The sequence below is a fragment of the Arachis stenosperma genome, chromosome 8 (assembly GCF_014773155.1).
Source record: "Arachis stenosperma cultivar V10309 chromosome 8, arast.V10309.gnm1.PFL2, whole genome shotgun sequence".
In the NCBI taxonomy this organism is placed as follows: Eukaryota; Viridiplantae; Streptophyta; class Magnoliopsida; order Fabales; family Fabaceae; genus Arachis; species Arachis stenosperma.
This window is the reverse complement of record NC_080384.1, coordinates 32,774,320-32,800,089: the sequence shown is the minus strand read 5'-3', so window position 1 is coordinate 32,800,089 and position 25,770 is coordinate 32,774,320. Positions and strand designations below refer to the sequence as shown.

Here is a 25,770-nt window from a genome sequence, read left to right as displayed (position 1 = left end):
TTTATAAATGTACATTCCTCTCCCTTCTAACTTTTAAAAAACTTCCTCTTTAATCCCTTTTAAACTTTTTGTGTTAACTAATATTAACTTTATCTATTTTTAAGAAAAAAATAAATTATTTTAAAAAAATACTCATTAGCAAAATTTTATTTTTTATCATTAAATTTTGTTTACTAAAATATCCGTTAATAAATTATTTTTTTATTCTAACTTTTAAAAAACCTCCCCTTTAATCCCTTTTAAACTTTTTGTGTTAACTAATATTAACTTTATCCATTTTTAAAAAAAATAAATTATTTTTTAAAAAAATACTCATTAGCAAAAATTTTATTTTTTATCATTAAATTTTGTTTACTAAAATATCCGTTAATAAATTATTTTTTTATTGATTAAATTGTATTTTTAAAAAAATTTAATAATTATTGTTCATACCCTGGCCCAACGCAGGCAACGCTAAGGCCCAGGTCCAAACGACAGGCCCAATTCACGGGGTTGAGCCTCACAGAACACCGACCTTCTCCTAAGAAGTTGGTGCTCCACAGTCCACACGACTTGCTCTAAGGAAGTCGGGAGCAAAGGTTAGCTGGCAGATGATAACTGCCCCTAAAATCTCTCAACCCACTTCCAGGAGCCATATCGTAACCTCCCTAAGATAAAGGGACGGTTATCCACCTTAAAAGGTGGAACTACTCCAACGGTGGTTATTGGCTCACCATTATAAATACACTGACACCCCTCAGGTATCTCTAAGTCCCAATACTCTCTAAGACCTGCTCACACTCTCGCTAACTTAGGCATCGGAGTGTCTTTGCAGGTACCACCCCCCATTCACTCACGCTCGCAAATCGGAAGGAGTTTCAAAAGGCGCAAACCCGCTCAAAGATTTCCCCCCTCATACGATTGGGCCAACCTTACGAGTCCAGCCTATTAACCTCCGGTTACTCAACGTAACAATTATATTATTTTTTTTCTAAAATACCCTTCAATAATTTTTTTATTATTAAATTATAATTTTACCAAAATTTTCGTTAACAATTTTTTTATATTTTACTATTAATTTTTTGATATCTATATATTATTTTAATATTAAATAAAAATTTTAGTAAGATTATTTTTCAATATCAATATATATTTTGTTATACATATTAACAGTGGTAATATTTTTTTATTTAATGTTAAAATAATATATATTGATATCAAAAAATTAATAGTAAAATATAAAAATAATTGTTAACAAAAATTTTAATAAAATTATAATTTAATAATTAAAAAATTATTGAAGGGTAGATATTTTAGAAAAAAATAATTTAATTATTAATTTTTTAAAAGTATTTTGATAAAAATACAATTTAGTCAATAAAAAAATAATTTATTAAAATATATTTTAGTAAGCAAAATTAATAATAAAAAATAAATTTTTTGTTAATGAGTATTTTTTTAAAAAAATAATTTTTTTCTTAAAAAATAGATAAAGTTAATATTAGTTAATATAAAAATTTTAAATTAAATTAAAGAGGAGATTTTTTAAAAGTTAGAAGGGAGAAGAATATACATTTATAAAATAGGAAGGAGAAAAATGTCATTTCAACATCTCGTAGAAGAGGAAATTGAAATTTTTTCTTAAATTATTTATTTTTAAAAAATCCCAATAAAAAAACTACTTGTGAAAATTAAATTCACTCATTCTGATCTGATCGGTGCTTAATTTGCTAAACATGCCTTAAGGAAACTAACTCCAAAATTACGTGTCAGTATCCCATTAGATGCTCATCTTATAGCCACCGCTAGCCATGACTAACGTGGCCACCAGAGACGCAGCCATATATATATATATATATATATATATATATATATACTCTTTGTATTTGCTAGATGCATTATTCCAACTATATAAATAATAAATTATCATTTTGGTATTTTAAAAAAAATAATTTTCAACATAATTTTCCTCCAAATATTAGAATAATATTGTAACTTTTATTTTTATTACCCGTCTAACAAATTGTACTAAAATGATGCATTTCTTTAGACTAAGTAAATTCTAAAAAATCACAATGTCATCTAATATTTTAAGAAATTAATATTTTTGTAGAAACTAATTTTTTATTCACAACTCACAAGTATATATATATCAAACGAAGTTTCATTCAAATTAAAACAACATACATTTAATTTCCTTACCTTTTTCAGAGTGGCGTGAAATATTTGCAATGTGGATTCTGCTTTAACATTTTCGGTGGCCATTTAGTACGTTCCATTATACATATGTTTATGTCATCTGTTTTTTTATGCTTCAATCATCAATCATTGCACTAATTCACAAGTTTTCAATTACCTCATAATAATGAAAATCTTTCCCATTACCTCAACTGTGCCAAATCATAAACAATTTCCCCTTCATTTAATATTCTCAGTCCAATAATTTAAACATGATTGCTTCCCATCCAATCTGATAGCCTCTTTTGTGGTTGTCTGTTGTGCCAATTCAACGGTTACAATTCATAACAAAATTCCTCCTCCATCATCACCAAACTCAATCAATTTATTAATAATACTTACTCATAGAAAAAAAATATCATATAATATGCTAATAATTTTAATTTATTCAAACATTCAATTATGTCTTGTTAGTTAACCCAATGATTATACATATGGTACATCATATCCATAAAGTGCATGCATTATGCATCATTTTAGGCGATCCAAATCCGAAATGAATTGGTTTGCACTCTCCCACGTCCATTAGCTTCCTGTTTCTTTGGAATCATCACTAACACTTATTAGTATTTATAAAATGTTTTCAATTGATATAATTTAAGAATTATTTGACAAATTAAAACTCTTAATTAATTTTGTTATTATTGATATGGCAGATAATGGGGTGATGCACCTGAAGTTTGAACCAAACATGTGGAGTCATAATAATGTGTCATCCTCAAGAACATTTTTGTGGACAAGGACATGTTCTCCTCCAATGCCTCACAAAAAGACACTTCATAGGATTTTTTATTGAGGAAGAAAAAAGAATGGCACAAAACTACACAAAAAAGAAGTTCTGAAATCTCAAACAATGCCAAGTAGCACACAATCAATCAATCAAAATAATAATGTTTTTCCAATTCAAGTGGCATTACGTGGTGCAATTGAATCAAATGGAACCCCTTTGATGGGTCACTAGTTTTTAAAAGGTGCTTTCTACACCATACAATAAACCTTTCTACTTTAGGAACCTCATTTTTTTTTTCAATCCTAACCACTCAACAAACACAAATTATGGCTCATAACAACCCTTGAAGAATCTTATAAGAACTTTAAAGCTTAATCATGTGTTCATCAATTTTCCTACTTTGTCAAAACTATATAGGATTCACATATTTTCTCCCTTATATCTTAAATGACCAAATTGACCCTCTTGGCTTCATAGGAATAAGACAAATGTGGGGCAATTTTTTTTTGTAATATTAAAAAAAAGGTGATTACGTGAGGCAGTGGCATCCTTGTCCTTGTCCTAAAGAATATGTCCAAAGAACATGTATGTGATTCAAACTGAATATAAAGGCTTGTTCTCAATATATTCCAATATACACAAATTTATTAAAAAAAATCATATTACAAAGATTATTATAGTTACCATATAGTTTTCTCAACATGTGCAAAGGTCCACAAGGAAAAGGGCATGCCTCAACAAGAGGAATAGCTTCTTCTTCTTCTTCTACATGTTGTTGTGAGTTATGTGGATTAAGGGCTTCATTGTATTGCCATGCTGATGATGCATATCTATGTAGAAAATGTGACAGATGGGTTCATGAAGCAAATTTCTTGGCCCTTAGACACATTAGATGCTTTCTCTGCAACACATGCAGCAATCTCACAAGAAGATGTGTTATTGGTTCTTCATCAGAGGTTATTCTTCCTGTTAATGTAAGTTGGGCCAATGGAAATCTTCCTAACAACAGCACCAACACAACAACAACAACATGTTCAACAATAATGCATGATAACAATGATGATGGTGATGATGATATTGGTCTTTCCTTGTCTCTTTGATTTAATTCTCCATCTTTTTCTTCCTTTTTAGATATGATTTTCTGTGTTGGGGATGATTTAATTTGTATCCTCAGGTTCTTAGATAGAGAGAGTTTAGTGGACAGCATATAATATAAATTAATCATAATGTATCAGGTATATTTATAGGTTGGTGTATTAGTTGAATATATATCATGATGACACAGAATAAGAAAGGTGTTAATGATGTGAAATGTTAATTTAGATCTCTTTAACTTCTTGTAGATTTCAATATACCAAATCAATGTGAACTGGTTTTTATGATATGGAATCTTGCTTCAGTTGCTTGTATCATGAATTATATGTTCAAAAAAACTACCAAGTTTAATTCTATACAGAGTTACATGAATGATAAAGTCATAATTATATATTAGTTAAACAATTAAAGATTCATCAGCAACCAATTATTAGAAGGCAACATGAAAACATCACTTTCTTTCCTAGCTGATCAGATTCTTCCAATGATTCTTCCTTTGATTCATTGCATCAGAGTCTTAGGATGAGAACTAAAATTGGCATGAGAACTAAAATACTATTCAAAACAGCATGGGATGTTCATTTTTTTTAAACATTTTTTTCCCAATCTTTAATTCAACACTATCCTGATGATATTATCTGAATGTTCTCTTTTTTTAAGGAGTTAATCTTAATCAAGATGAATTTATGCTATAAAATTGTTATGGCTTTTTAACTTAATGTCTAACAACTTAGAAGCTTATGATATGATGAGTCATTTTTCCTAATTTATGGTTGAGGTCTAAAACAGATTTATGCAGTGCTGGTACTAAAACCTGTATTTGTCAAAACAAGCAAATAGTCATTAATATCTCCAATTTCATTGGAAAAAAGAAGTGACAAAAACAAAGCTCTTTGATGGCATTCAAACAATGTTCGAATCATTGTTGAAAGAATATTTACCAATCCCTAAAAGAAAATATGAAGTACAAAGCATGATGATGATTATTGAGGCAACAGAGAGATTTCAAAGTTGCTGCTGCTGAAACTGGCTTCCAAAAAATGTTTCGATCTACAGTTGACAATGTTTAGTGTCTGATCAAAACAGAATCAAGATTTTCCAAAATCTGGTGCTTACTTTCCAAGGAAGAATATATAGGCCTGCTAATAATAGATGAAAATGCAAATGTCAAAAGAGAAGGCAGAAGATTATTTTTGAAAAACATTTACCTTCAAATGAATATTTAAAGAAGGGAAAACATATGCTATCTTCAACTCTAATGCTTATGCAACAAAAGAGGCTTCCTTATTTATTTGAAAACAAAAAGAAGAAAAGATTGTTTGATATATAGAGGTACTTATCTTACCTTCTTTGCTTGTTTGTGATGCAATTCGAATCTGTTCACCTCAAACCTCATGCTCCTCTATGTTCCATGCCTGTACCTCTTAACATTTATTACATATAAAAGAAAATGGAATATCATGGTATGTATGCAACTCCTTTTTTCCAAATTGCGAAACCTGTTAAAAAGCTCTAACAGGATTTGAACAATTATCTTGTTGCATTAAATAATTTGTTCCATTGAGAACTCAGAACGAAAACAATCTATGCACAATGTTTAAGGACTACTTTGCAAAACAGAACCACATCTTGCATGAAAAAATAGTGATTGCACATTGGATGCTTATTCAGGTTTATTCTGCAGCAGAGGGTCATAATCATATTCTTCTTCCTGTCTTAACAAATCTACCTTTCACTCGTTTTCTTGCCTCGGCCCTCGCTTTCTTAGATGCATATCTTATTTGTTTGCCAAACCTACACAGATGAGATCAGCAAATTGCATAGTTAAGAGAAAAATAATCAATTAATCATCACATTTTAACCATTATGTATCAGTGTAAAGAGTTAAAGGTACACACATTTGGGTTTTCTTTTTCTGATTGTATCTCATTTTAGCTTTGGCCCTTCTCTGTGGGCATTGTATCTCATTGGACAACTCACAAGCTAGATCAGTAGCACTACTGTCTCCAGCAATGTTGGATAATTCCATCGATATGCTGGAATGAACTTGACCCTGAGGGAATCCAAGTTTCATGTCTCTGTTGTAAATAGGACTCACAAGAGCACAATTCACATTACTGTGGAAGGTCGGCGTCATGCTCGGAGATTGAAAGGTTACAAAATCTTGTTGGACTGATGATGATGCCTAAAATTAAACAATCTCATTTGTGACAATTAAGTTTGCATATCAATGAGGAGTACAAGAAACAAGAGTTGAAATTAGAGCATCCCTGCAGCTATTAAGTTCCATAAGTATTGTTAGTGGTACTAATCAAAGCATGCAAAGAAGATTACAAATTCTCAATCAAAATGAATGATACCTACCTTTGGCTGGTTTGATTCTGGAGGGAAAAAAAGTGCTTGATCTTTGCAGAATTGCATGGTATCTTGATTTGATGGAATCATGGGAGACAGATCCGTCCAAGGCTTGAATTTGAAGCACGGTTGTATCTCATTCAACTTGTCACTCACCAAATCAAATAAACCATCATCATTATCAGGTTTTTCCACACACACTGTACTAATTGGTTCCAAACCACCACCACATGAGGAGTTAGCATCAAACACAAAGGACCAAAGCCTAGACAAGTCCTCGAAAGAGGGACAACCGGTATAGAACTTCAACAGCAGGCGGCCGTGTCCCTTCAATAAGCACTCATTCTGGTTCCATTCGCAGGCTTCACACACACACATGTTATGATCTACACAACAAACAACAGCTGCATGGCAATAGCAGAGATCACAGAGGAGAGAGCGCGCGTGCCGGCTTGACAGGGGATTGGAAGAGTGCACAGACGCATCACAGTTCAGGCATAGGCGCGCAGAATCCGACTTGCAATACACCACAGCTCTTACAACCCCACAAAATTCACATAGGGGTTCCATGATCATCCTATAACTATAATGTAACTCATTCATTCATACTAGACTAAACTAAACTAAACTAAAACTAACAAAGCTTTATAATAGAGGCAATTCAGCTTTTGTTTAATCTAATCCTCCAACTTGAGAACCATGCAGCACCTAATCCTTTACCGTTTCAATGAAATCAACCAACGAGATTAAAGCATCATTTCAAAAATAACATAGCACCAATTTTTCTTTTTTCTTTTGTAAAACAAAATTAAGCCAAACCTGCGGAACAAAATTCAACATGCATCATCATCATCATCATCATCGTCAATATATCTCTTATACGAACATTTTGTTAACTAGCACGAGCAAAATGTGTTAAAAGATTGTAGTGTTGAGGATGCTAGCTAGTATAGTAGTAAGCTTGGTTGAGTTTGGCATGAACATGGTAGTAACCGAAAAAAAAAAGGTTGTTATTTATTAACGGTTTTCATAGGTTTGCTATAATTGATGTGTCTCATGTGGCAAAACATGAGCTTCAAGAATTGTTGGCATCTCTGATTAGGATGAGTTTGAGGCTGAAAACTCATGCATCTTATTTTGGTGTAATTATAATAGCCGTTTTACTAGGATATTAAACAAAATGGTGAAATTAAAGATTTAATATTGGCCAGAAGTTTGTGAAAAGAGGTGATATCAGATTTTTAAATTGGATTTAGGATACACTTGGGGTTATTACTTGGCAGTAACAGATTTTATTTTGTGTTTTGTGGGGATAGATTTTAATTTGGTTGTTCTTGAGCTTGATGATTATGTGTCACATTTGTCACATTTTGTTGTTCAATATTTATTTGCTGAAAATAATTTGAAATTGTGAAATTATTTGGTATATATTTGTGGATTGTGGGTACTCAATGCGTCATAAAAATCATCATGCCAATTTCTCTTATATTTTTTGAAAATTAAAACTTGAGACATATTTGCATAATTTTGATGAAAATTTTAATTATATATATATATATATATATATATATATATATAGACATTAACTATATATTGAATCAATTAAATATATGATTATTTTATATGTTAAAAGTTATAAAACAGACCTATATATTAGGTAATAGAAAAAGTATCTGAGAGAAAACGTAGTTATGTTAACTCTAATTTTGGAAAGATACGTAACGTACGTAAATAATTGGTTATGGTGCTTAAAAAGTATTGTCTAATTATTAAAATAGGTAAAATAATTAATTTTAAATTTAAAAATATAAAAATTAAAAAAATTTAAATATTTTAAAGTTATTATAAAAGGTAATTTAGACAAAAGTTAGACACCAAACAAAAGACGCTATAGAATTATCCTATTATCATATGCATCTTGTTTTAATTTTGTCAAAATTGAGGGGTGGGTGTCAATTAGCATAGTCTTCCTTGGGAAATTTCGTAGAGGTCCCTGAAAAGGGAAATATTGCCTGGATTCCTCTTGGTTTTTGCGGCAAAGTAATGTACAAAATTGTGCATGGCCTTTTTTGTAGGACGAATTATTCTCGTAATTCCTTGTTAGGCATTTTAATGCCATCATTCTTTCCAAAGTTAGGGGTAAAGTTCAAATTTGAGACTTTTATGTGAGGATAAATAAATAGATTATGTTATGTGTACATTAAAATTAGTCACTAAAGTCAGTTATTAGTATAAAATATATGCTGAAATATAAATATACTATGAAAATAAATTAAACTACACATGTATTTATATACAAATATATTGGTGATTGATTTTAGTGACTGATTTTAGTATACAAATAACATTTTTTTAAATAAATTATGTCATTTGAGATATACTTTTTTTATTTTAATATATTTAAAAAAAATTAAAAATAAAATTTAAATTCAAAATTTTTATGTAAAAATAAAAAAAAATATGTCATTTGAATTAGAATTAATTGACCATTTTAATGTGATCCTTAATTCCTTAGATTATGTGTTACGTATTCTTAAACAATCATCTTAAATGTATCTAAAAGATTAATCATTAATTAATTTGTTATTACATATAAAGATATATATTTGATATTAAAAAATATTATACTGCTGTAAAAAAAATTATTATTTGTACGGGATAGATTGTTGGGTTTTTTTTCTCTCTTTTGTGAAGTCCAAGCCCAATATTTTGGGGGTGTATTCTTGCACCCTAGTGTCACAACCCTAATTCAGTTTTTTGAGGTTTTTTTGAGAGAGAGAGAATAGCCACCAAGTGAGAGAGAAGAGGGAAAAACAGAATTTCCGTTTTTGCCCAAAGCAGTAAATTTCAAATGGCAGTTTCTCAGTTGTTCACCGTTGGATCGGCTTGAAATTTAAACTGCGTGTTTTTATCATCTTGTTCTTCATTCTGATTGGTTGAGATGTTGATTGGAGGTTTGCAGTAGGAGAAATTGGTTTCGCAAGAGAGAAATTAGGTTTCCCGTTTTTACACAGAGCAGAAATTTTGGAACAAAAGTTTCTCATTCTTTCACCGTTGGATCGACGTGAAATTTGAACTGTAGATTCTTCACATCTTGTTCTTCATTCTGAACGGTGGAGATTTTAATTGGAGGTCTGCAGAGGGAGAAATTGGCTTCGACATCAGCTCTGTTTTTTGGGTATATTTCATCTTCTTGCCTATTATTTGTGAGCTTTGGTGTATTGATGTTTTGGCTGGTTATATGCACGTTTTTGTGCTTTGTTTGAGACTCTCTTGTACCTCATTTGATTATAGTGGAGCTATTTTATTGGTCTGGACGACCCGTGATTTTTACCTCTCACGTTGAGGGGGTTTTCCACGTTAAAATCTCGGTGTGTTCTTGTTATTGCTTTACTTGCTATATTTGCTTGTTATAGTTGCTGCCATATTGTATCGTGAGTGCTTCCATATTGTTCTTGTGTTGGACATTGTTGTCGTTTCCGCTGCTAGGCTCTTTCATACTGGTATCAGAGCTTGTTGGTATTTTTCTGGGCTTGTGATTCTGTGAACAATGGAAGCTAATACTAATACTAGTAGGATGATCACTCTTAATGGTCCTAATTATGATTTGTGGAAGTCAAAGATGGAAGATTTGCTTTATGTCAAAAATTTTCATCAACCAGTTTTTGGTACAGAAAAGCCTAATGATAAGTCTGATGATGATTGGACTTTGTTGCATAGACAAGTCTGTGGATATATTAGGCAGTGGGTTGACGATAATGTGTTGAACCATATTATTGGAGAGACACATGCTCGAACCCTTTGGATTAAGCTTGAACAGTTGTATGCTCGAAAAACTGGGAATAACAAGATGTTTTTGATCAAGCAGTTGTTGGCTTTGAAGTATACAGATGGGACATCAATGACAGATCACTTGAATAATTTTCAAGGAATTATAAATCAATTATCTTCCATGGGCATCAAGTTTGATGAAGAGGTTCAAGGATTGTTACTTCTTGGCTCCTTACCAGACTCGTGGGAAATTCTCAGAATGTCATTGTCCAATTCTGCTCCTGATGGTGTAATCTCTATGGATCTTGCCAAGAGCAGTGTTTTGAATGAAGAGATGAGAAGAAAGTCACAAGGTACATCGACTACACATTCAGATGTTCTTATTTCTGAGTCTAGGGGGAGAAGCAAAAGTCGAGGTCCTAAAGGTAGAGATCAAAGCAGAAGCAAGTCTTGAGGAAAGTATAAGAATATTGAGTGTCATCATTGCGGTCAAAAGGGAAATGTGAAGAGATTTTGTTGGCAGTTAAAGAAGGAGAAAGTCAAGGCAAGTAAAGAAAAGAGCACAAATAAAGATGATGGTAACAAGGAAGACAAGATTAATGTAACTCATGATGATTTTCTTATTGTTGAGGAGTTTGAATCTGTTAACCTTGTTGATAATAGCACTAGTTGGGTGATTGATAGCGGTGCTTCTATTCATGTTACATCTAGGAGGGGTTTGTTTACGTCCTATACTCCTGGTGATTTTGGTGATGTGAAAATGGCTCATCAAGGTGTTGCAAAATGTGCTGGTGTTGGACAGGTTTGTTTAGAAACCTCCAACGGTACCAAGTTGACTTTGAAGCGTGTGAAGCATGTTCCAGATATTCGGTTGAACTTACTTTCTGTTGGTAAGTTGTGTGATGAAGACTTTGATAGCTCATTTTCTCGTGATAGCTGGAAGCTTACCAAGGGTTCCATGGTTGTTGCTAGAGGTACAAGACACTCTACTCTTTATTTAACTCAAGCAAAGATTATGAAAGATGTTGTTAATGCTGCCGAGTTTGTTGATGAAACTGATTTATGGCATGAGATTATGTCATATGAGTGAGAAAGACATAATATGTTATCCAAGAGGAATCTTTTATCTGGTTGTAAGGTTGCTTTGCAAAAGTGCAATCATTGTTTTGCTGGAAAATAAAACAGGGTCTCTTTTAAGAGCCATCCACCTTCAAGGAAGCCGGAGATACTTGACTTGGTGCATTCTGATGTATGTGGGCCGATGAAGACAAGAACACGTGGAGGGTCTATCTATTTTGTAACCTTTATTGATGATCATTCTAGAAAATTATGGGTTTAAACTTTGAAGACCAAAGATCAAGTTTTGAATGTGTTCAAGCAATTTCAAGCTTCTGTTGAAAGAGAAACTGGGAAGAAGTTGAAATGCATTCGTACTGACAATGGTGGTGAGTACTCAGGTCCATTTGATGCTTATTGTAAAGAGCATGGTATAAGACATCAGAAGACTCCTCCAAAGACTCCTCAGTTGAATGGCTTGGCTGAAAGGATGAACAGAACACTGGTTGAAAGAGTTAGGTGCTTGTTGTCACAATCTAGATTGGCAAAATCCTTTTGGGTTGAAGCTTTGAGTACTGTTGTTCATGTCTTGAACCGGACACCATGTGTTCCCTTGCAATTTGAAGTGCCAGAGAAGGTATGGTCAGGTAATGATGTTTCTTATGATCATTTAAGAGTCTTTGGATGTAAAGCTTTTGTTCATATTCCTAAAGATAAGAGATCTAAGCTTGATGTAAAGACTAGGCAATGTATTTTTATTGGCTATGGCATGGATGAGTTTGGTTACAGGTTTTATGATCCTGTTAACAAGAAGGTGATTCGGAGTAAAGATGTTGTCTTTGTTGAAGACCAAACATTGAAGGATGTTAATCATGCGAAGAAGCCAATGGTTCAGCCTAGTGATGATTTTTCTGAGATGGATATTACTCCCTCTATGCCTATGGTAGAAGATGGTAGAGTTGAAGCTCAAAATAATGAGCATGATACAAGTGCAGGTGAAGATGGAACAGTTGATCTGATACTTGATGAAGTTGGTGATGATGATCAAGATGAAGAACCAGCTTTGGAAATTCCTGCAAATGCACTCAGAAGGTCTACAAGAGAGAGGAAGCCTTCATCAAGGTATTCTCCACATGAGTTTGTTTTGTTGACTGATGGGGGAGAACCTGAATGCTTTGGAGAGGCTGTTGAAGATGAAAGCAAAGCTCAATGGCTTGAAGCTATGCAAGAAGAAATGAAGTCCTTGCTTGAGAATGATACCTATGAGTTGGTGAAGCTACCGAAGGGTATGCGAGTTTTGAAGAACAAATGGGTATTCAGAATCAAGAATGAAGAACACAATTCTAAGCCTCGGTATAAGGCTAGATTGGTTGTTAGAGGTTTTAGCCAGAGAAAAGGTGTTGATTATGAGGAGATCTTTTCTCCTGTTGTGAGGATGTCATCCATTCGTGCTGTGCTTGGATTAGCAGCGTCTCTTGATTTAGAGATTGAGCAAATGGATGTGAAGACAACTTTTCTTCATGGTGATTTAGATAAGGAGATCTACATGGAGCAACCGGAGGGCTTTGTTGTTAAAGGAAAGGAAGATTTTGTGTGCAAGCTTAAGAAGAGTCTTTATGGGTTGAAGCAAGCTCAAAGACAGTTGTACAAGAAGTTTGAATCTGTTATGGGGAAGCATGGTTACCGTAAGACAACTTCAGATCATTGTGTATTTGTGCAAAAAATTTTTGATGATGATTTTATCATTCTTTTGCTTTATGTGGATGATATTTTGATTATGGGTAAGAATGCTTTGAGGATTAATGAGTTGAAGAAACAGTTGAGCAGGTTCTTTGCTATGAAGGACTTGGGTCCTGCCAAATAGATTTTGGGCATGACTATTACTCGTTATAGAGATTCCAAGAAGCTTTATTTGTCACAGGAGAAGTACATAAAGAAGGTGCTTCAAAAGTTTGGCATGAATGATGCCAAATGTGTTGCTAGTTCTTTTGCTCCTCATTTTAAGTTGAGTACCAAGCAGTGTCCAACCACTGATGAGGAGAAACAAGCAATGAATGAAATTCCTTATGCTTCAGCTGTTGGAAGCTTGATGTATGCTATGGTGTGTACTAGACCAGACATTGCTCATGCGGTTGGTACAGTGAGTCGTTTTCTCTCTAATCCAGGTAAAGAACATTGGAATGCTGTTAAATGGATTATGAGATATCTCAAAGGTACAACTAACTTGAGTTTGAGTTTTGGTGGTGAGAAACCTTTGCTAGTTGGCTTTACTGATGCAGACATGGCAGGAGATATTGATTCTCGAAAGTCTACTTCAGGTTATTTGGTCAAGTTTGCAGGGGGAGCTATTTCATGGCAGTCAAGGTTACAGAAGTGTGTTGCACTTTCTACCACAGAGACAGAGTTTATTGCAGCAACTGAAGCATGTAAAGAGTTGTTGTGGATGAAGAAGTTTCTTGCAGCACTTGGTTTTAAGCAAGACCGTTATGTCTTGTTGTGTGATAGCCAAAGTGCTATTCATCTTGCCAAGAATTCTACTTTTCATCCAAGATCTAAACATATCCATGTTAGGTATCACTGGATACGGGATGTGTTAGATTCCAAGTTGTTAGAACTTGAGAAAGTTCACACTGATGACAATGGTGCTGATATGATGACAAAAGCATTGTCAAGAGAAAAGTTTGAAACATGTGTTTGATCGCCGGAATGGCGAGGGCCTCCACCTAGTCGAGAAGGGGGAGATTTGTTGGTTTTTTCTCTCCTTTGTGAGGCCCAAGCCCAACATTTTGGGGGTGTATTCTTGCACCCTAGTGTCACAACCCTAATTCAGTTTTTTGAGGTTTTTTTGAGAGAGAGAGAATAGCCACCAAGTGAGAGAGAAGAGGGAAAAACAGAATTCTCGTTTTTGCCCAAAGCAGTAAATTCCAAATGGCAGTTTTTCAGTTGTTCACCGTTGGATCGGCTTGAAATTTAAACTGCGTATTTTTATCATCTTGTTCTTCATTCTGATCGGTGAAGATGTTGATTGGAAGTTTGCAGTAGGAGAAATTTGTTTCGCAAGAGAAAAATTAGGTTTCCCGTTTTTACACAGAGCAGAAATTTTGGAACGAAAGTTTCTCATTCTTTCACCGTTGGATCGATGTGAAATTTAAACTGTAGATTCTTCACATCTTGTTCTTCATTCTGAACGGTGAAGATTTTAATTAAAGGTCTGCAGAGAGAGAAATTGGCTTCGACATCAGCTCTGTTTTTTGGATATATTTCATCTTCTTGCCTATTATTTGTGAGCTTTGGTGCATTGATATTTTGGCTGGTTATATGCACGTTTTTGTGCTTTGTTTGAGACTCTCTTGTACCTCATTTGATTATAGTGGAGCTATTTCATTGGTCTGGACGACCCGTGGTTTTTACCTCTCACGTTGAGGGGGTTTTCCACGTTAAAATCTCGGTGTGTTCTTGTTATTGCTTTACTTGCTATATTTGCTTGTTATAGTTGCTGCCATATTGTATTGTGAGTGCTTCCATATTGTTCTTGTGTTGGACATTGTTGTCGTTTCCGCTGCTAGGCTCTTTCACAGATTAGCTTATGAGATCGCAACGATGGGAAGCTTAGGAGAAGTGAAGCCAGAGTGAGAACATGTTGAGAGAGTTATAAGTCTATCAAATCTATTAAACTACTCTTTTATTTTAACATATGACGATAATAAAGAAGTTTTGTGGTTTATAAATTTAACCAAATAGAATATATAAATTCTATTTTAATTTTAGTCTTTATTATATTATTTATATTTATTTTTATCGTTTATAAATAATATTCTATATATATTTAATTTTATCTTCAAAATTTAATCAATCAATAATTAATAATTTTTTTATCTTTTTCTTTTGTTTTTTCCTATTCTTCGTAATAAAGCGTTCTTTATTTTTACATACTCCTAGAATTTTTTTTGGGTTCACAGTTTCATATTGATAATCGTGCATTATCAAATACTAATGGATCAATTTGGCATCGGTGATTACTATATCTATGAGAAAAATAAAGAAGTCTAAGTGAGTTATTATGAAGAGGACGGCGAAAAAGAAGAAGAGAAGGATGATTATACTTTTAAAAATTATTACCACTATCATTCTGTTTCTTCCATTGAAAAGTTAAATTTGGAATTGGACAATAAAATTATCATGTCTGATTCAGCACTTCATAAACTTTTGTATGCTGGAGTGGAATACCCTATATTATTTAAAATGAGACATTTTTAATGGAAAATTTTTTCATTGCGGGATCCTAGAATTCACCGCTGAAGAGAAAAATTTTTTTGTACCGACTTGGATAATGAAAAATATACAGTTGGAAGATGGAGATCTTGTGCTTCTGAAAAGCACCACACTTAAAAAAAGAACATACCTCAAGCTACAGCCTCACACAAAGAATTTCATGGATCTTTCAAATTTAAAAGCAATGCTTGAGATTAATTTAAGGAGCTTCTCATGTGTAACAACTGGTGACATAATAATGATTCCATACAATAATAAAGAGTATTACATTGATGTGATTGAAACTAAGTCATCTCATATTATTAGCTTCACTGAAACAGACTGTGAAGTTGATTTTACCTCACCTCTTGATGATGAAGAAGTTAAACAACAGTAAGAAGCTGATGACACTAACATTCTAGCAAAGATGGAAGAGTTTACCATTTTTTAGTTCTACAAAGCGTTTAGATGATAAGTCATTCACACACCATCAGATAAACAAATTTCTTCTTCCTCTTGTACGGCAAAACACCAAGGTGAAAATGAACACAAAAGTTCTGATTGCAAGTCTTCATCGAATAATGTTTCATCTACGACTTCTGGAAAGCTTCTCTTTGGGTCAAAATCACACAAGAGTTTTCAGAAATCCACTAATCAAGAGTCACATCACAAGGTAGAGACAATGCAGAAGTCACAAGAACCAAAATTTCAAGCTTTCATAGAAAAAAAATATTTACTAAAAATTTGATCCTTTTATTAGACCTGTTTTCTTTGTCTTTTGAGTTTAATTTTAATTTTTGGTGTAACAGGAACATTATTAGTCCAATGGTTATTATTTTTATTTCTTAGTATACAAATTAAACACTTAGGTAATATTATATAAATATTTTTATCATATAAATAGAACAATTAAAACTTCTATAATCTTACCACATAATATTCTTTTTATTTGGTCTTGGTGTACCATAAAAAAATACTATATACACTTAAAAAATTAGTTTTCAAATTGTATTATGTATTTATATATAAATATATGTAATTTAATTTATTTTTAATATATATATATATATATATATATATATATATATATATATATATATATATATATATATATATATTACCAAAGATAGGAGACTCGAACCCGCAACCTCTTAATTGAGTATGGAGAGACTATGTCATTTGAGCTATTACTCATTGGCTTTTAATATATATTTTATATATATCAATAATTAATTTTAATGTATATCATATATCTAATATAATTGAAATAAAAAAAATCAATACATGAACAAGATTATCACATATTTGATATTAGACAAGTAGCTTGAGTGTAAGGTAGCACATATAAGTGTTTAACGGATAGTATTTAAAGACATGCTTAATGTTGTATTTTAGAGGTTTCATGTCAATCTTATTAAACTTGTGAACTACTCAATCATGTATTTTGCATGTTTATGTCATTCTATCCTTTTTCTTGTCTTTTCAAAAAACAAAATCCTAAAATAAAACATGAAACTTCAAAATAAAACTCATTTAATTTATATTATTCTTTTTAGTTTTTTAATCCAAATAAGTAAGAAAATCATTATATCCCCAAAACAATAAAAGCCACATTAAATATCAATAAAATACACATTTTCATGTTGGTGATGGGGAAAATTAGGTGAAAAAAAAGGCGAACCGGATCCAATTTTAATATATAGTGTTTCTGATCTTTTATTTAATTATAGTTTAACTCCTACAATTATTATACTCTCCAAACATATATTTTTTATTTGTAAGAGAATATAATAACTAAAGTTGTATTTGTTTCTAAGAATAAAATAAAAAAAGATGTAAAAGATGGAGATATAAAATTGTATTATTATATTCTGTTTAGTGATAAATTATAAAAATTTAATTTATTTTTATTTTTTTATCCAAAAAATTTAAGAAAAATATAATAATAAAAAATATAATTATAAAAGATTAACAAAAATAATAAAAATAAAAAATAAATTGTATTTTTTATTAGTGTTTCTATATTTTTTTTGTCAAGATAAATATAAAATATATTAATTCAATGTCTCTAAATATAATATCTCTATTCATATCTCATCTGTCAAATACAATCTTATGTTTCTATATATAATCTATATCTTTAACTCAGTGTTTCGTTCCTATAAACAAACATTGCCTAAAAATCTTATTTTACTTTTAAAAGATTTTTTTATGTTGATCTCGATATATTAAACTTGGATTACAATCTGCTCTATACGCCGTTATAATTCTTGGTTTTGCATATAATGATTATGTACATTATTATAATTAGGGATGGCAAAACTCTCCGAGACGCAGAGATCCCTGCGGGGACTACCCTGAATGGGAATCTGACTGTGGGGAATTTTTCCTATAGAGATGGAGACGGGGGACAAAATTCCTCCGAGGCAGGCGCGGGGATTCGAGCGGGGATCCCCGCCCCATCCCCACTAATCCTCGAAGTTCATAAATTTACTGAATTGTCTTTAATAGTTTATTTCTCATATTTTTTTTAGTCATTTCACACACACACACACACACACACAGAAACCCAAAACTCCTAATTCTCATTTGCATAACTCTTCTTCAATTCAAAAATCCCTAACGCTGTCCATACTCCATCCAACCTCTCTGTAGCCACCCTCTCACCGCTCTCCCTTCTCACCGCATCGTCACACCCCAATGTGTCATGATCCTCATCGCGTCGTGCTCTCTATTTGTGGCGTTCATTTCCATAACTTTGTCGTCGTGTCCATTCTCCTCTCTGTTGTCGCGTCTCCCACCTTGTCCACTTCTCTATCCTCTGGCTTGCCGTTTGCGTTCCCCCACTGCGTCATTTTGAAAGAAGTCACCATCTTGTCGTTTAGATTTTTTGTATAAAATCTTGTTATTTTTTTTATAGAATGGATACTTACACCTCTATTCATATGGAAATTAATAATTAGTTAGAACTATTAGATAGATGAGGAATGGGGTCCCCGCGAAAAATGGGGCCCTGTAAAGAATGAGGATGGGGAGCAATATTCCCCTACGGTGGAGAATAGAGGCGGGGACGGAGAATAAATCTGGGGACAGAGATGGGGAGCAGGAAGGCATCTCCCGCCCCCGCTCTGCCCCATTGACATCCCTAATTATAATTAATTAAATACACACCTATAACCAACTGTGCCATAGAAAGTGTCAATGAATATCTCTTATAGTTCACTAATAAAAAAGGAGTTCCACAGACAAGAGAAGTATGTTTTTTAAATGAAAAAGAAAAGAAATAAGAAATACATTTGTATTGACTTGAGCATCTTTTAAAATTATCAAACTGTGTTCTTGATGATGCGACGACGTATATTTCATTCATGAAAGAATAAGCCGATTCAACATCATTTGGAAGAAACTATACCTTGGACAAATCAGTGAATTAGCCACATAGGAACATCACTCAAAATTTTATTTTAAATAAAATTAGAATGATCTTCTATTTTTTAAATTCTTTTAATAATTATAAGTAGGCTAATTTTTTTTAATATAGAGAGTATATTGGTGTTTTAGGAAAAAATAGACATTTTTTTGTGTATTTACACATTAGTAAATGTATCAGAAGTATATCACCAATATGTAGGAGCGTGCTGACGCAGTACGTGGAAGGCGTATTGCTGTCGTGACAATTCGTGATTCGAGGCACCCTCAACACGCGGGAGCATGTTGCTGACGTGGCAATGCGTGAGTTGACACACCCTCAACACATGGGGGCATGTTGATGACGTGGCGAAGTATGATTGGACGGTAGCATTAACACGTAGGCGCGTTGCTGACGTGTCGTTTTGTGATTCAATAGTAATATAACACGTGGGGTTTGTTGAGTGCTCTGCCTATATATGGCCAAGCTCGATACTATTTCATTGCGAAGAGAAGAGTTGTTTAAGTGTGTTTCTAGTGTGATAGAGAGTATCACAAACTTGGTAGTGTATCATAACAGTGAGATGATATAGAATACTCAGGAATGAGTGAGTTTTGTGTGTTAGAATTCGTTTTTATTTGTGGATCCATGCACCATAACATTTATGGAGCTTCAGAACGGTTTCTGTCAAAGTATAGAGAATGGTATATTGAGGAGAGTGAGTAGTATTCTGTACCGGAATCCGATTATAATTTTTGGTAGTCTATAGTTTGATATTATGCCGATCATTGATGAAGTGAGTATGCAGAATATGTTTCAAATTCATCGGCAGACTCAGATGCGACAACCACAGATTGAGCTGTATGTTAATTTTGAAAATGTAGAGGCAGATGAGATTCAAAATGATTTACATATAGAGGATGATAGAGCTGCAGTGTACGAAAGAATGAACAGTGAGAGCGTAGAGGATTTTGAAGCCACTTATGAAGCTGGCGACGAAGACGAGGATGGTGAGTTGAGCAGCAGCGGAGAATGTAGTGGTTCATCCCACAATTAGTCAACTGATGAATGTCCCACCTTTTATGCGTAACTTGGATCTTGAAGTCATGAATGCATCGGAATTCCCGGAATATGCAAACATAGGTACGTGATGAATGAATAATACGTTTTTGTTAATTTATATTTTGGATGGATCAATGAATGATGATTTCTACTTTCTATAGGTGTTGCTAATCCTGAAGACAGAGAGTTCAGAATCGGAATGGAATATAGTTTTAGAAAGTCTGTCGTTGCAGCAATCAGAAGTTACACTATCTCTAGAGGAGTCGACTACAATGTTTATGAGTCGTCCGAGCCACAGACGTTCTATACAAAATACAAGACGTATGGGCGTGGGTGCAACTGGCTTATAAGAAAAAAATTTTATATATATATATATTCATATTTATATAAAATAAAATACGATTATATTAGACACATAAAAATATTATTTGAAAATATTAATAAAATAGCAAAAAATAATAATACTAAAATAATAATACTATATTTTTATATGATACTGAAATAACAAAAATTAAAAATATTTAAATACATAAAAAAATATCAACTTACATAAATTGGATGATCCAAAAAATTGATAATATATTTTTCGGGTGTTGTATAATTACATACCATGCATTTTTAATCACTACAAACTAATAATTTTTTTTATATAATTTTTTTCTTTCAATACACTACTCACACTACTATTGCTAACACACTGCTAACACTAACACTCTCTTCTTCTTCTTCTGCTAACACTAGCAAATGATGCATGAATGGGTCACAAAGAAGCTCAATTTATAAAACTTTACCATTTTATTGCTAATTACTGAGGTAGAGAGACTGTCTCCTGAATGCAGACCGCCTGCAACACGTCCTTGTATTGCTGCAGGTTCTTCGAAAACGCTAGAAACCACACAATGTTTCACGGACTCTGGGGCAACACGCTCCCACATGTTGGCAGAGCACTGCCACCCATCTGCAACCGCCAAATCACCACATCCTCCCTGTGTTGTCGAAAAACGGCCACGTCGCTGACGCACTCAATCACTACGCCTTTCACGTGTTGAACCTCTAGCGACATACCCACAAAATATCCACATCCTCAATATTAAGTAAAAACACCCGTGGATGCTCCATATAATAACGAATTTGATACGTACTTGGCGCTTTACACATACAACAACAACAAAGCCTTGTCCTACTAGGCGGGGTCGGCTACATGAATCAAACGATGCCATTATGCTTTGTCTACAGAGAGACCGTTTACATGTAAATCTCGTTTGACCACCTCATGGATGGTCTTCTTATGTCTTCCTCTGTCTTTCACCCCTTGTCCATCTTCCATCTCATCCACTCTCCTGATTGGATGTTCTGTCGGTCTTCTTCTCATATGTCCAAACCACCTGAGACGCGATTCAACCATCTTTTCCACAATGGGTGCTACTCCAACTCTCTCCCTTATTATATCTTCGTTCCTTATTTCATCCAATCGCGTACGACCACTCATCCATCTCAACATCTTCATCTCTGCCACATTCAACTTATGTTCGTGCTCCTTTTTGGCCGCCCAACACTCCGTACCATAAAGCATAGCCGGTCTTATAGCAGTACGATAGAATTTACCTTTAAGTTTTAAAGACACTTTTTTGTCGCATATAAAACCATATGCACTCCGCCATTTTGACCAACCTGCCTGGATCCTATGATTTACATCTTGTTCAATCTCTCTATTATCCTGTATGATGCACCCAAGATACTTAAAACTTTTAACTTTTGGTAGGATATTTTCTCCGATCTTCACTTCTATATTAGGGTTTTTCCTTCTCAGACTGAACTTACATTCCATATATTCCGTCTTACTACTACTTATGCACAAATCATACACTTCTAGAGCTTCTTTCCATAAATCCAACTTTTTATTTAGTTCAGGTCAGGTCACATACATTAAAATAAATTCTTTTATTTAACCTTATAGAAATAGCTTTTGTCTATGACTGAATATAAAAAACTACCAAATTAATGACATGGATGGTCAGGTCACAATAATTTAATATATTATTGAATAAATTATTCGAATTTATATAACGAAAACTTTTTAGATATTCTGAGAATAATTTAATATCCTATTCTGATTCATTAATTGTCTTTTACGCTAATATTGCAGGTTTAATTTACTATTAATTTTTAATTTATAATTTTAAAAATAATAAAATGGAAATTAACTTTAAATCGATCCATATTACTAAGAATAAAGTAAATGCTCAAACATTCATTTACTCTTAAGAGCACACAAGAGATTCTCTTCCTATGTATTATTTTATTTTCTTTTAATTCCGGTAACTTAAAATTCCAAAATAATTTAAATTTATGTTGTTCAAATGTAATACACGTGGATTGTGCTAAAAAACGAGACGTACAACAAGTAAAAGTGTGAAAATTTACACAATTTTACAAAAAAAAAACATTGTTTTTTGGTGTCTTAAAAAAAATATGTTATTAAAAAATATAATATAATATAATAATATTATAAAATTAGATAGTTATTCTATTTTAATTAAATCTCTAATAATATACAAAATAATAATTGATGATGCTACTTTATTTTAATAACTAATTTTTTTTAAAGAGATACTAAACGGATAATTATTATCTCCAAATTAAATTTCTAATACAGAGATATAAAGTGGTATTTTGTAATATTTTATCAAAAACTAAATTTAAATTATACCTGAAATACTAAGTTAAATTGTGTAAATACTCAATTAAAATACAAAAAAATATATATTAAAAATATAAAATTAATTTTCTCTAACATAAAAAATAATTAATAATTTAATACACAAAATATATAGAAACACAACACATAAAAAAATCTTACAATTTTCTCTCTAATCGTTATTACATTATTACTTTTATCATAATAAACTAAACTAGTCAAGTCACTTATTTATACTAATTCTATGTCAGTATATATATATATATATATATATATATATATATATATATATATATATATATCTTGTTAAATTTATTAACCTATCATGTTTATCAACTTGACCATTTGTCAAAATTATCAATTTAATATAGAAAAATGCTATTTATACATCAAAATTAGTCACTAAAATCAGTCACTAATATATTTGTGTATAAATACATGTGTAGTTTTATTTATTTTCAATGTATATTTATATTCTAGCATGTATTTTATATTGATAGCTGACTTTAATAACTAATTTTGATATACACTATTACCTAATATAACATACTACTATTAGTTATATTTATAATGTGTTAGCCTTAGTTAGTTCTCCCTAATTTTGTTAGTGCAGGTTAGCGTAGTATATATACATATGCAGTTAGTTGCTGTAAACATTTTTTAAGAGAAAGTCATAATGAAAGTTAACATTTTTGGCTCATTCTCTTCATTGGCTCTGAATCTAAACTTACTTACCTCTTCCCTCACACACCTTCAATATGGTGCGGTGAGCGTGTGTAACACCCTACCACACAGAGCCTTACGCTTAAGTCGTAAAGCAGAGGTAGCGAGGTATTACGACTTCTAAAAAAAATAAAATACATACTTATAGTAGTAGAAAGAAGATAACAGACTAGGAGCCTTGAAAAATGGGTAAAACAAAATCGCAAAATGAAAAGCGCTACGCTCCGGAAACAGAACAACTTGCGTGTGAGTCAAACTATAAGTATCAAACGTAAGATAATAAAAGTATGAATAGAAAGCCAAAGGTACAAAATAACAAGCTCCTCACTCAGTCCGCGAAGTCAAGGCTGGCCGGAGAATATTTACATATATATATACATATCCAAAATCCAAAATGTACATAAACAAAACCATGCCTCTCCATAAACCTCTAGGAGGATAAAAAAGAATAAGTTATGTGGAGAGAAAGCTAAGTACGTATATATACATCACTACACACCAAAATAACCCAGTAACCACTTCGCTTCAGGTATCCAGACGCCTAATGAGATACCTTTCGACCTGCATCTGAAAAACAACAATATAGTATGGAATGAGAACCGGAGGTTCTCAGTATGGTAAAGGTGCCCACATAGTTAATATAAAAGGTTCCGGGAAAGCCAGAGGCATTCCTAGAACTCCGACACTCAGAATCATTCTTAAGGAAAATAAACTAAACCAAAAGTTAGGTAAGCTATCTAAGGTATTCTAGTTTTGAATCTAACTTTAACTTAATACTTCACTTTCTGACTCCTCCAATCCTCCGAGACATTGGTGGAACAACCCTCTCTCCTCACACCTTCGTCAAGAGGAATTTCTAAGAAAACATACACATACAGTTCAAACAAGGAAAACACACAGATAGAGAAGTATTTACAGCAAGTAGAACAAGTAGCGGATAAGCAGAATTAAACAGTTAAGCAAACCAAAATAATGCACACTCAAGCAAACAAACAAATGCATATGATGTATGCCTGTCCTATGGCTGATGAGTCTCATCTGTCGGTTATACAGCCAACCCGATAAGTCCTGGTAGTTAACCATTGGACAGTCCCTCTGTGCACGCATCCCCAAGCTCAATAATATTCCATGGAGTTAAACTCCAAGCTCAAATATAATATTCCATGGAGTCACACTCCAAGCTCTATAATATAGTATTCCATGGAGTTAAACTCCAAGCTCAATAATATAGTATTCCATGGAGTCGAACTCCAAGCTCAAATATAATATTTAATATTTATATATATATGCATGCCCATGGGAGAATCCGGGGAGTTAAAGTGCCCGGTCACATCTTGCGACAGAGGGTCAATAAATAGTCTCAAATATACAAGCCACATAATAATCTCTTTCCCTTTTAAAATAATACCTCAAATCAAAACTCCAATTATTATAGAAATTTTGGCAATATCTCCTCTAAGACTCAAATTTCTGCCACCCTTCAAGGGTCCCAACTATCAAACCAAACACCTCTCAGTCACTCAAATCATTTTCAGTAACAAATTATTTCATAATCAAACAAATACCAATATTAAATTTTTTTCCAAACCGACCAACTTCAACAGCAAATTATTGACAACAGCTAAACCTCACATTTTATACCATATACACAATCCATCAATTATTCATTCATTTCATTCCTATCTTAAAGGTCTTCTAGCCTAAGTTTTCACGTGACATTAAACATTAACTACGAGAAACCAAAACCATACCTTCGTACGGAACCAAAATATTCAAAGCTCTGGAGAAGCTTTCTAACCAAGCTATCGAAGAAGAAAACGTCCAGAATCGTCTGTGCCTCCTAAATTTTTCGTTGGCCAAACTCAAAAAGTAGAGGAGCTACGTCACTGTCAACTTCCACTAATAAAAAATGGTGCTAACGTATAGAGGAGGAGATTACGGATATTCTTACCGGATTAGATTTTTTATTGGAGTTACGAATTTCAAGAAATCGAAGCCGGAAGTTTGGAAGAATTTACGTTTTCTCTCTTTCTCTCTTCGTTATGTTCTTCCCTTTCTCTTACATTATTCACGTACGTGTGTGTGTGTGTATATATATATATATATACAATAAAAAGAGCAAGAGCAAAGGGGAAAGGGGAAGAAGGCTAAAAAGTAAGCGTTAGTATGAATGCAGTATGATATGCAAGAGCAGGAAAGTAAATGTGAAGTTAGATGCGGCGGTAGTCCGCACGCATATGCAAGTTAGTTATGTAGTTAGATGTGGCGGTAGTCCGCACGCATATGCAATTGCAAAATATAAATGGAAATATTAAATGAAGAACTGAATAACTGATACAATTTATTTTTTTGCAAATTTGTCTTAAGATCTAATCTTCTCCTAGATTGATTCCAAAACAATCG

General features: G+C 32.8%; 1 protein-coding gene across 1 annotated transcript; it reads right to left on the bottom strand.

Moving 5' to 3' along the window:
- Positions 1 to 5,705: 5,705 nt before the first annotated feature.
- On the bottom strand, positions 5,706 to 6,967 carry LOC130945822 (putative zinc finger protein CONSTANS-LIKE 11). Its single transcript, XM_057874518.1, is given in 4 exon segments — positions 5,706 to 5,750; positions 5,752 to 5,836; positions 5,941 to 6,227; positions 6,407 to 6,967. Coding segments are annotated over 4 exon segments (978 nt in total).
- Between the last annotated feature and the right edge of the window lie 18,803 nt (positions 6,968 to 25,770).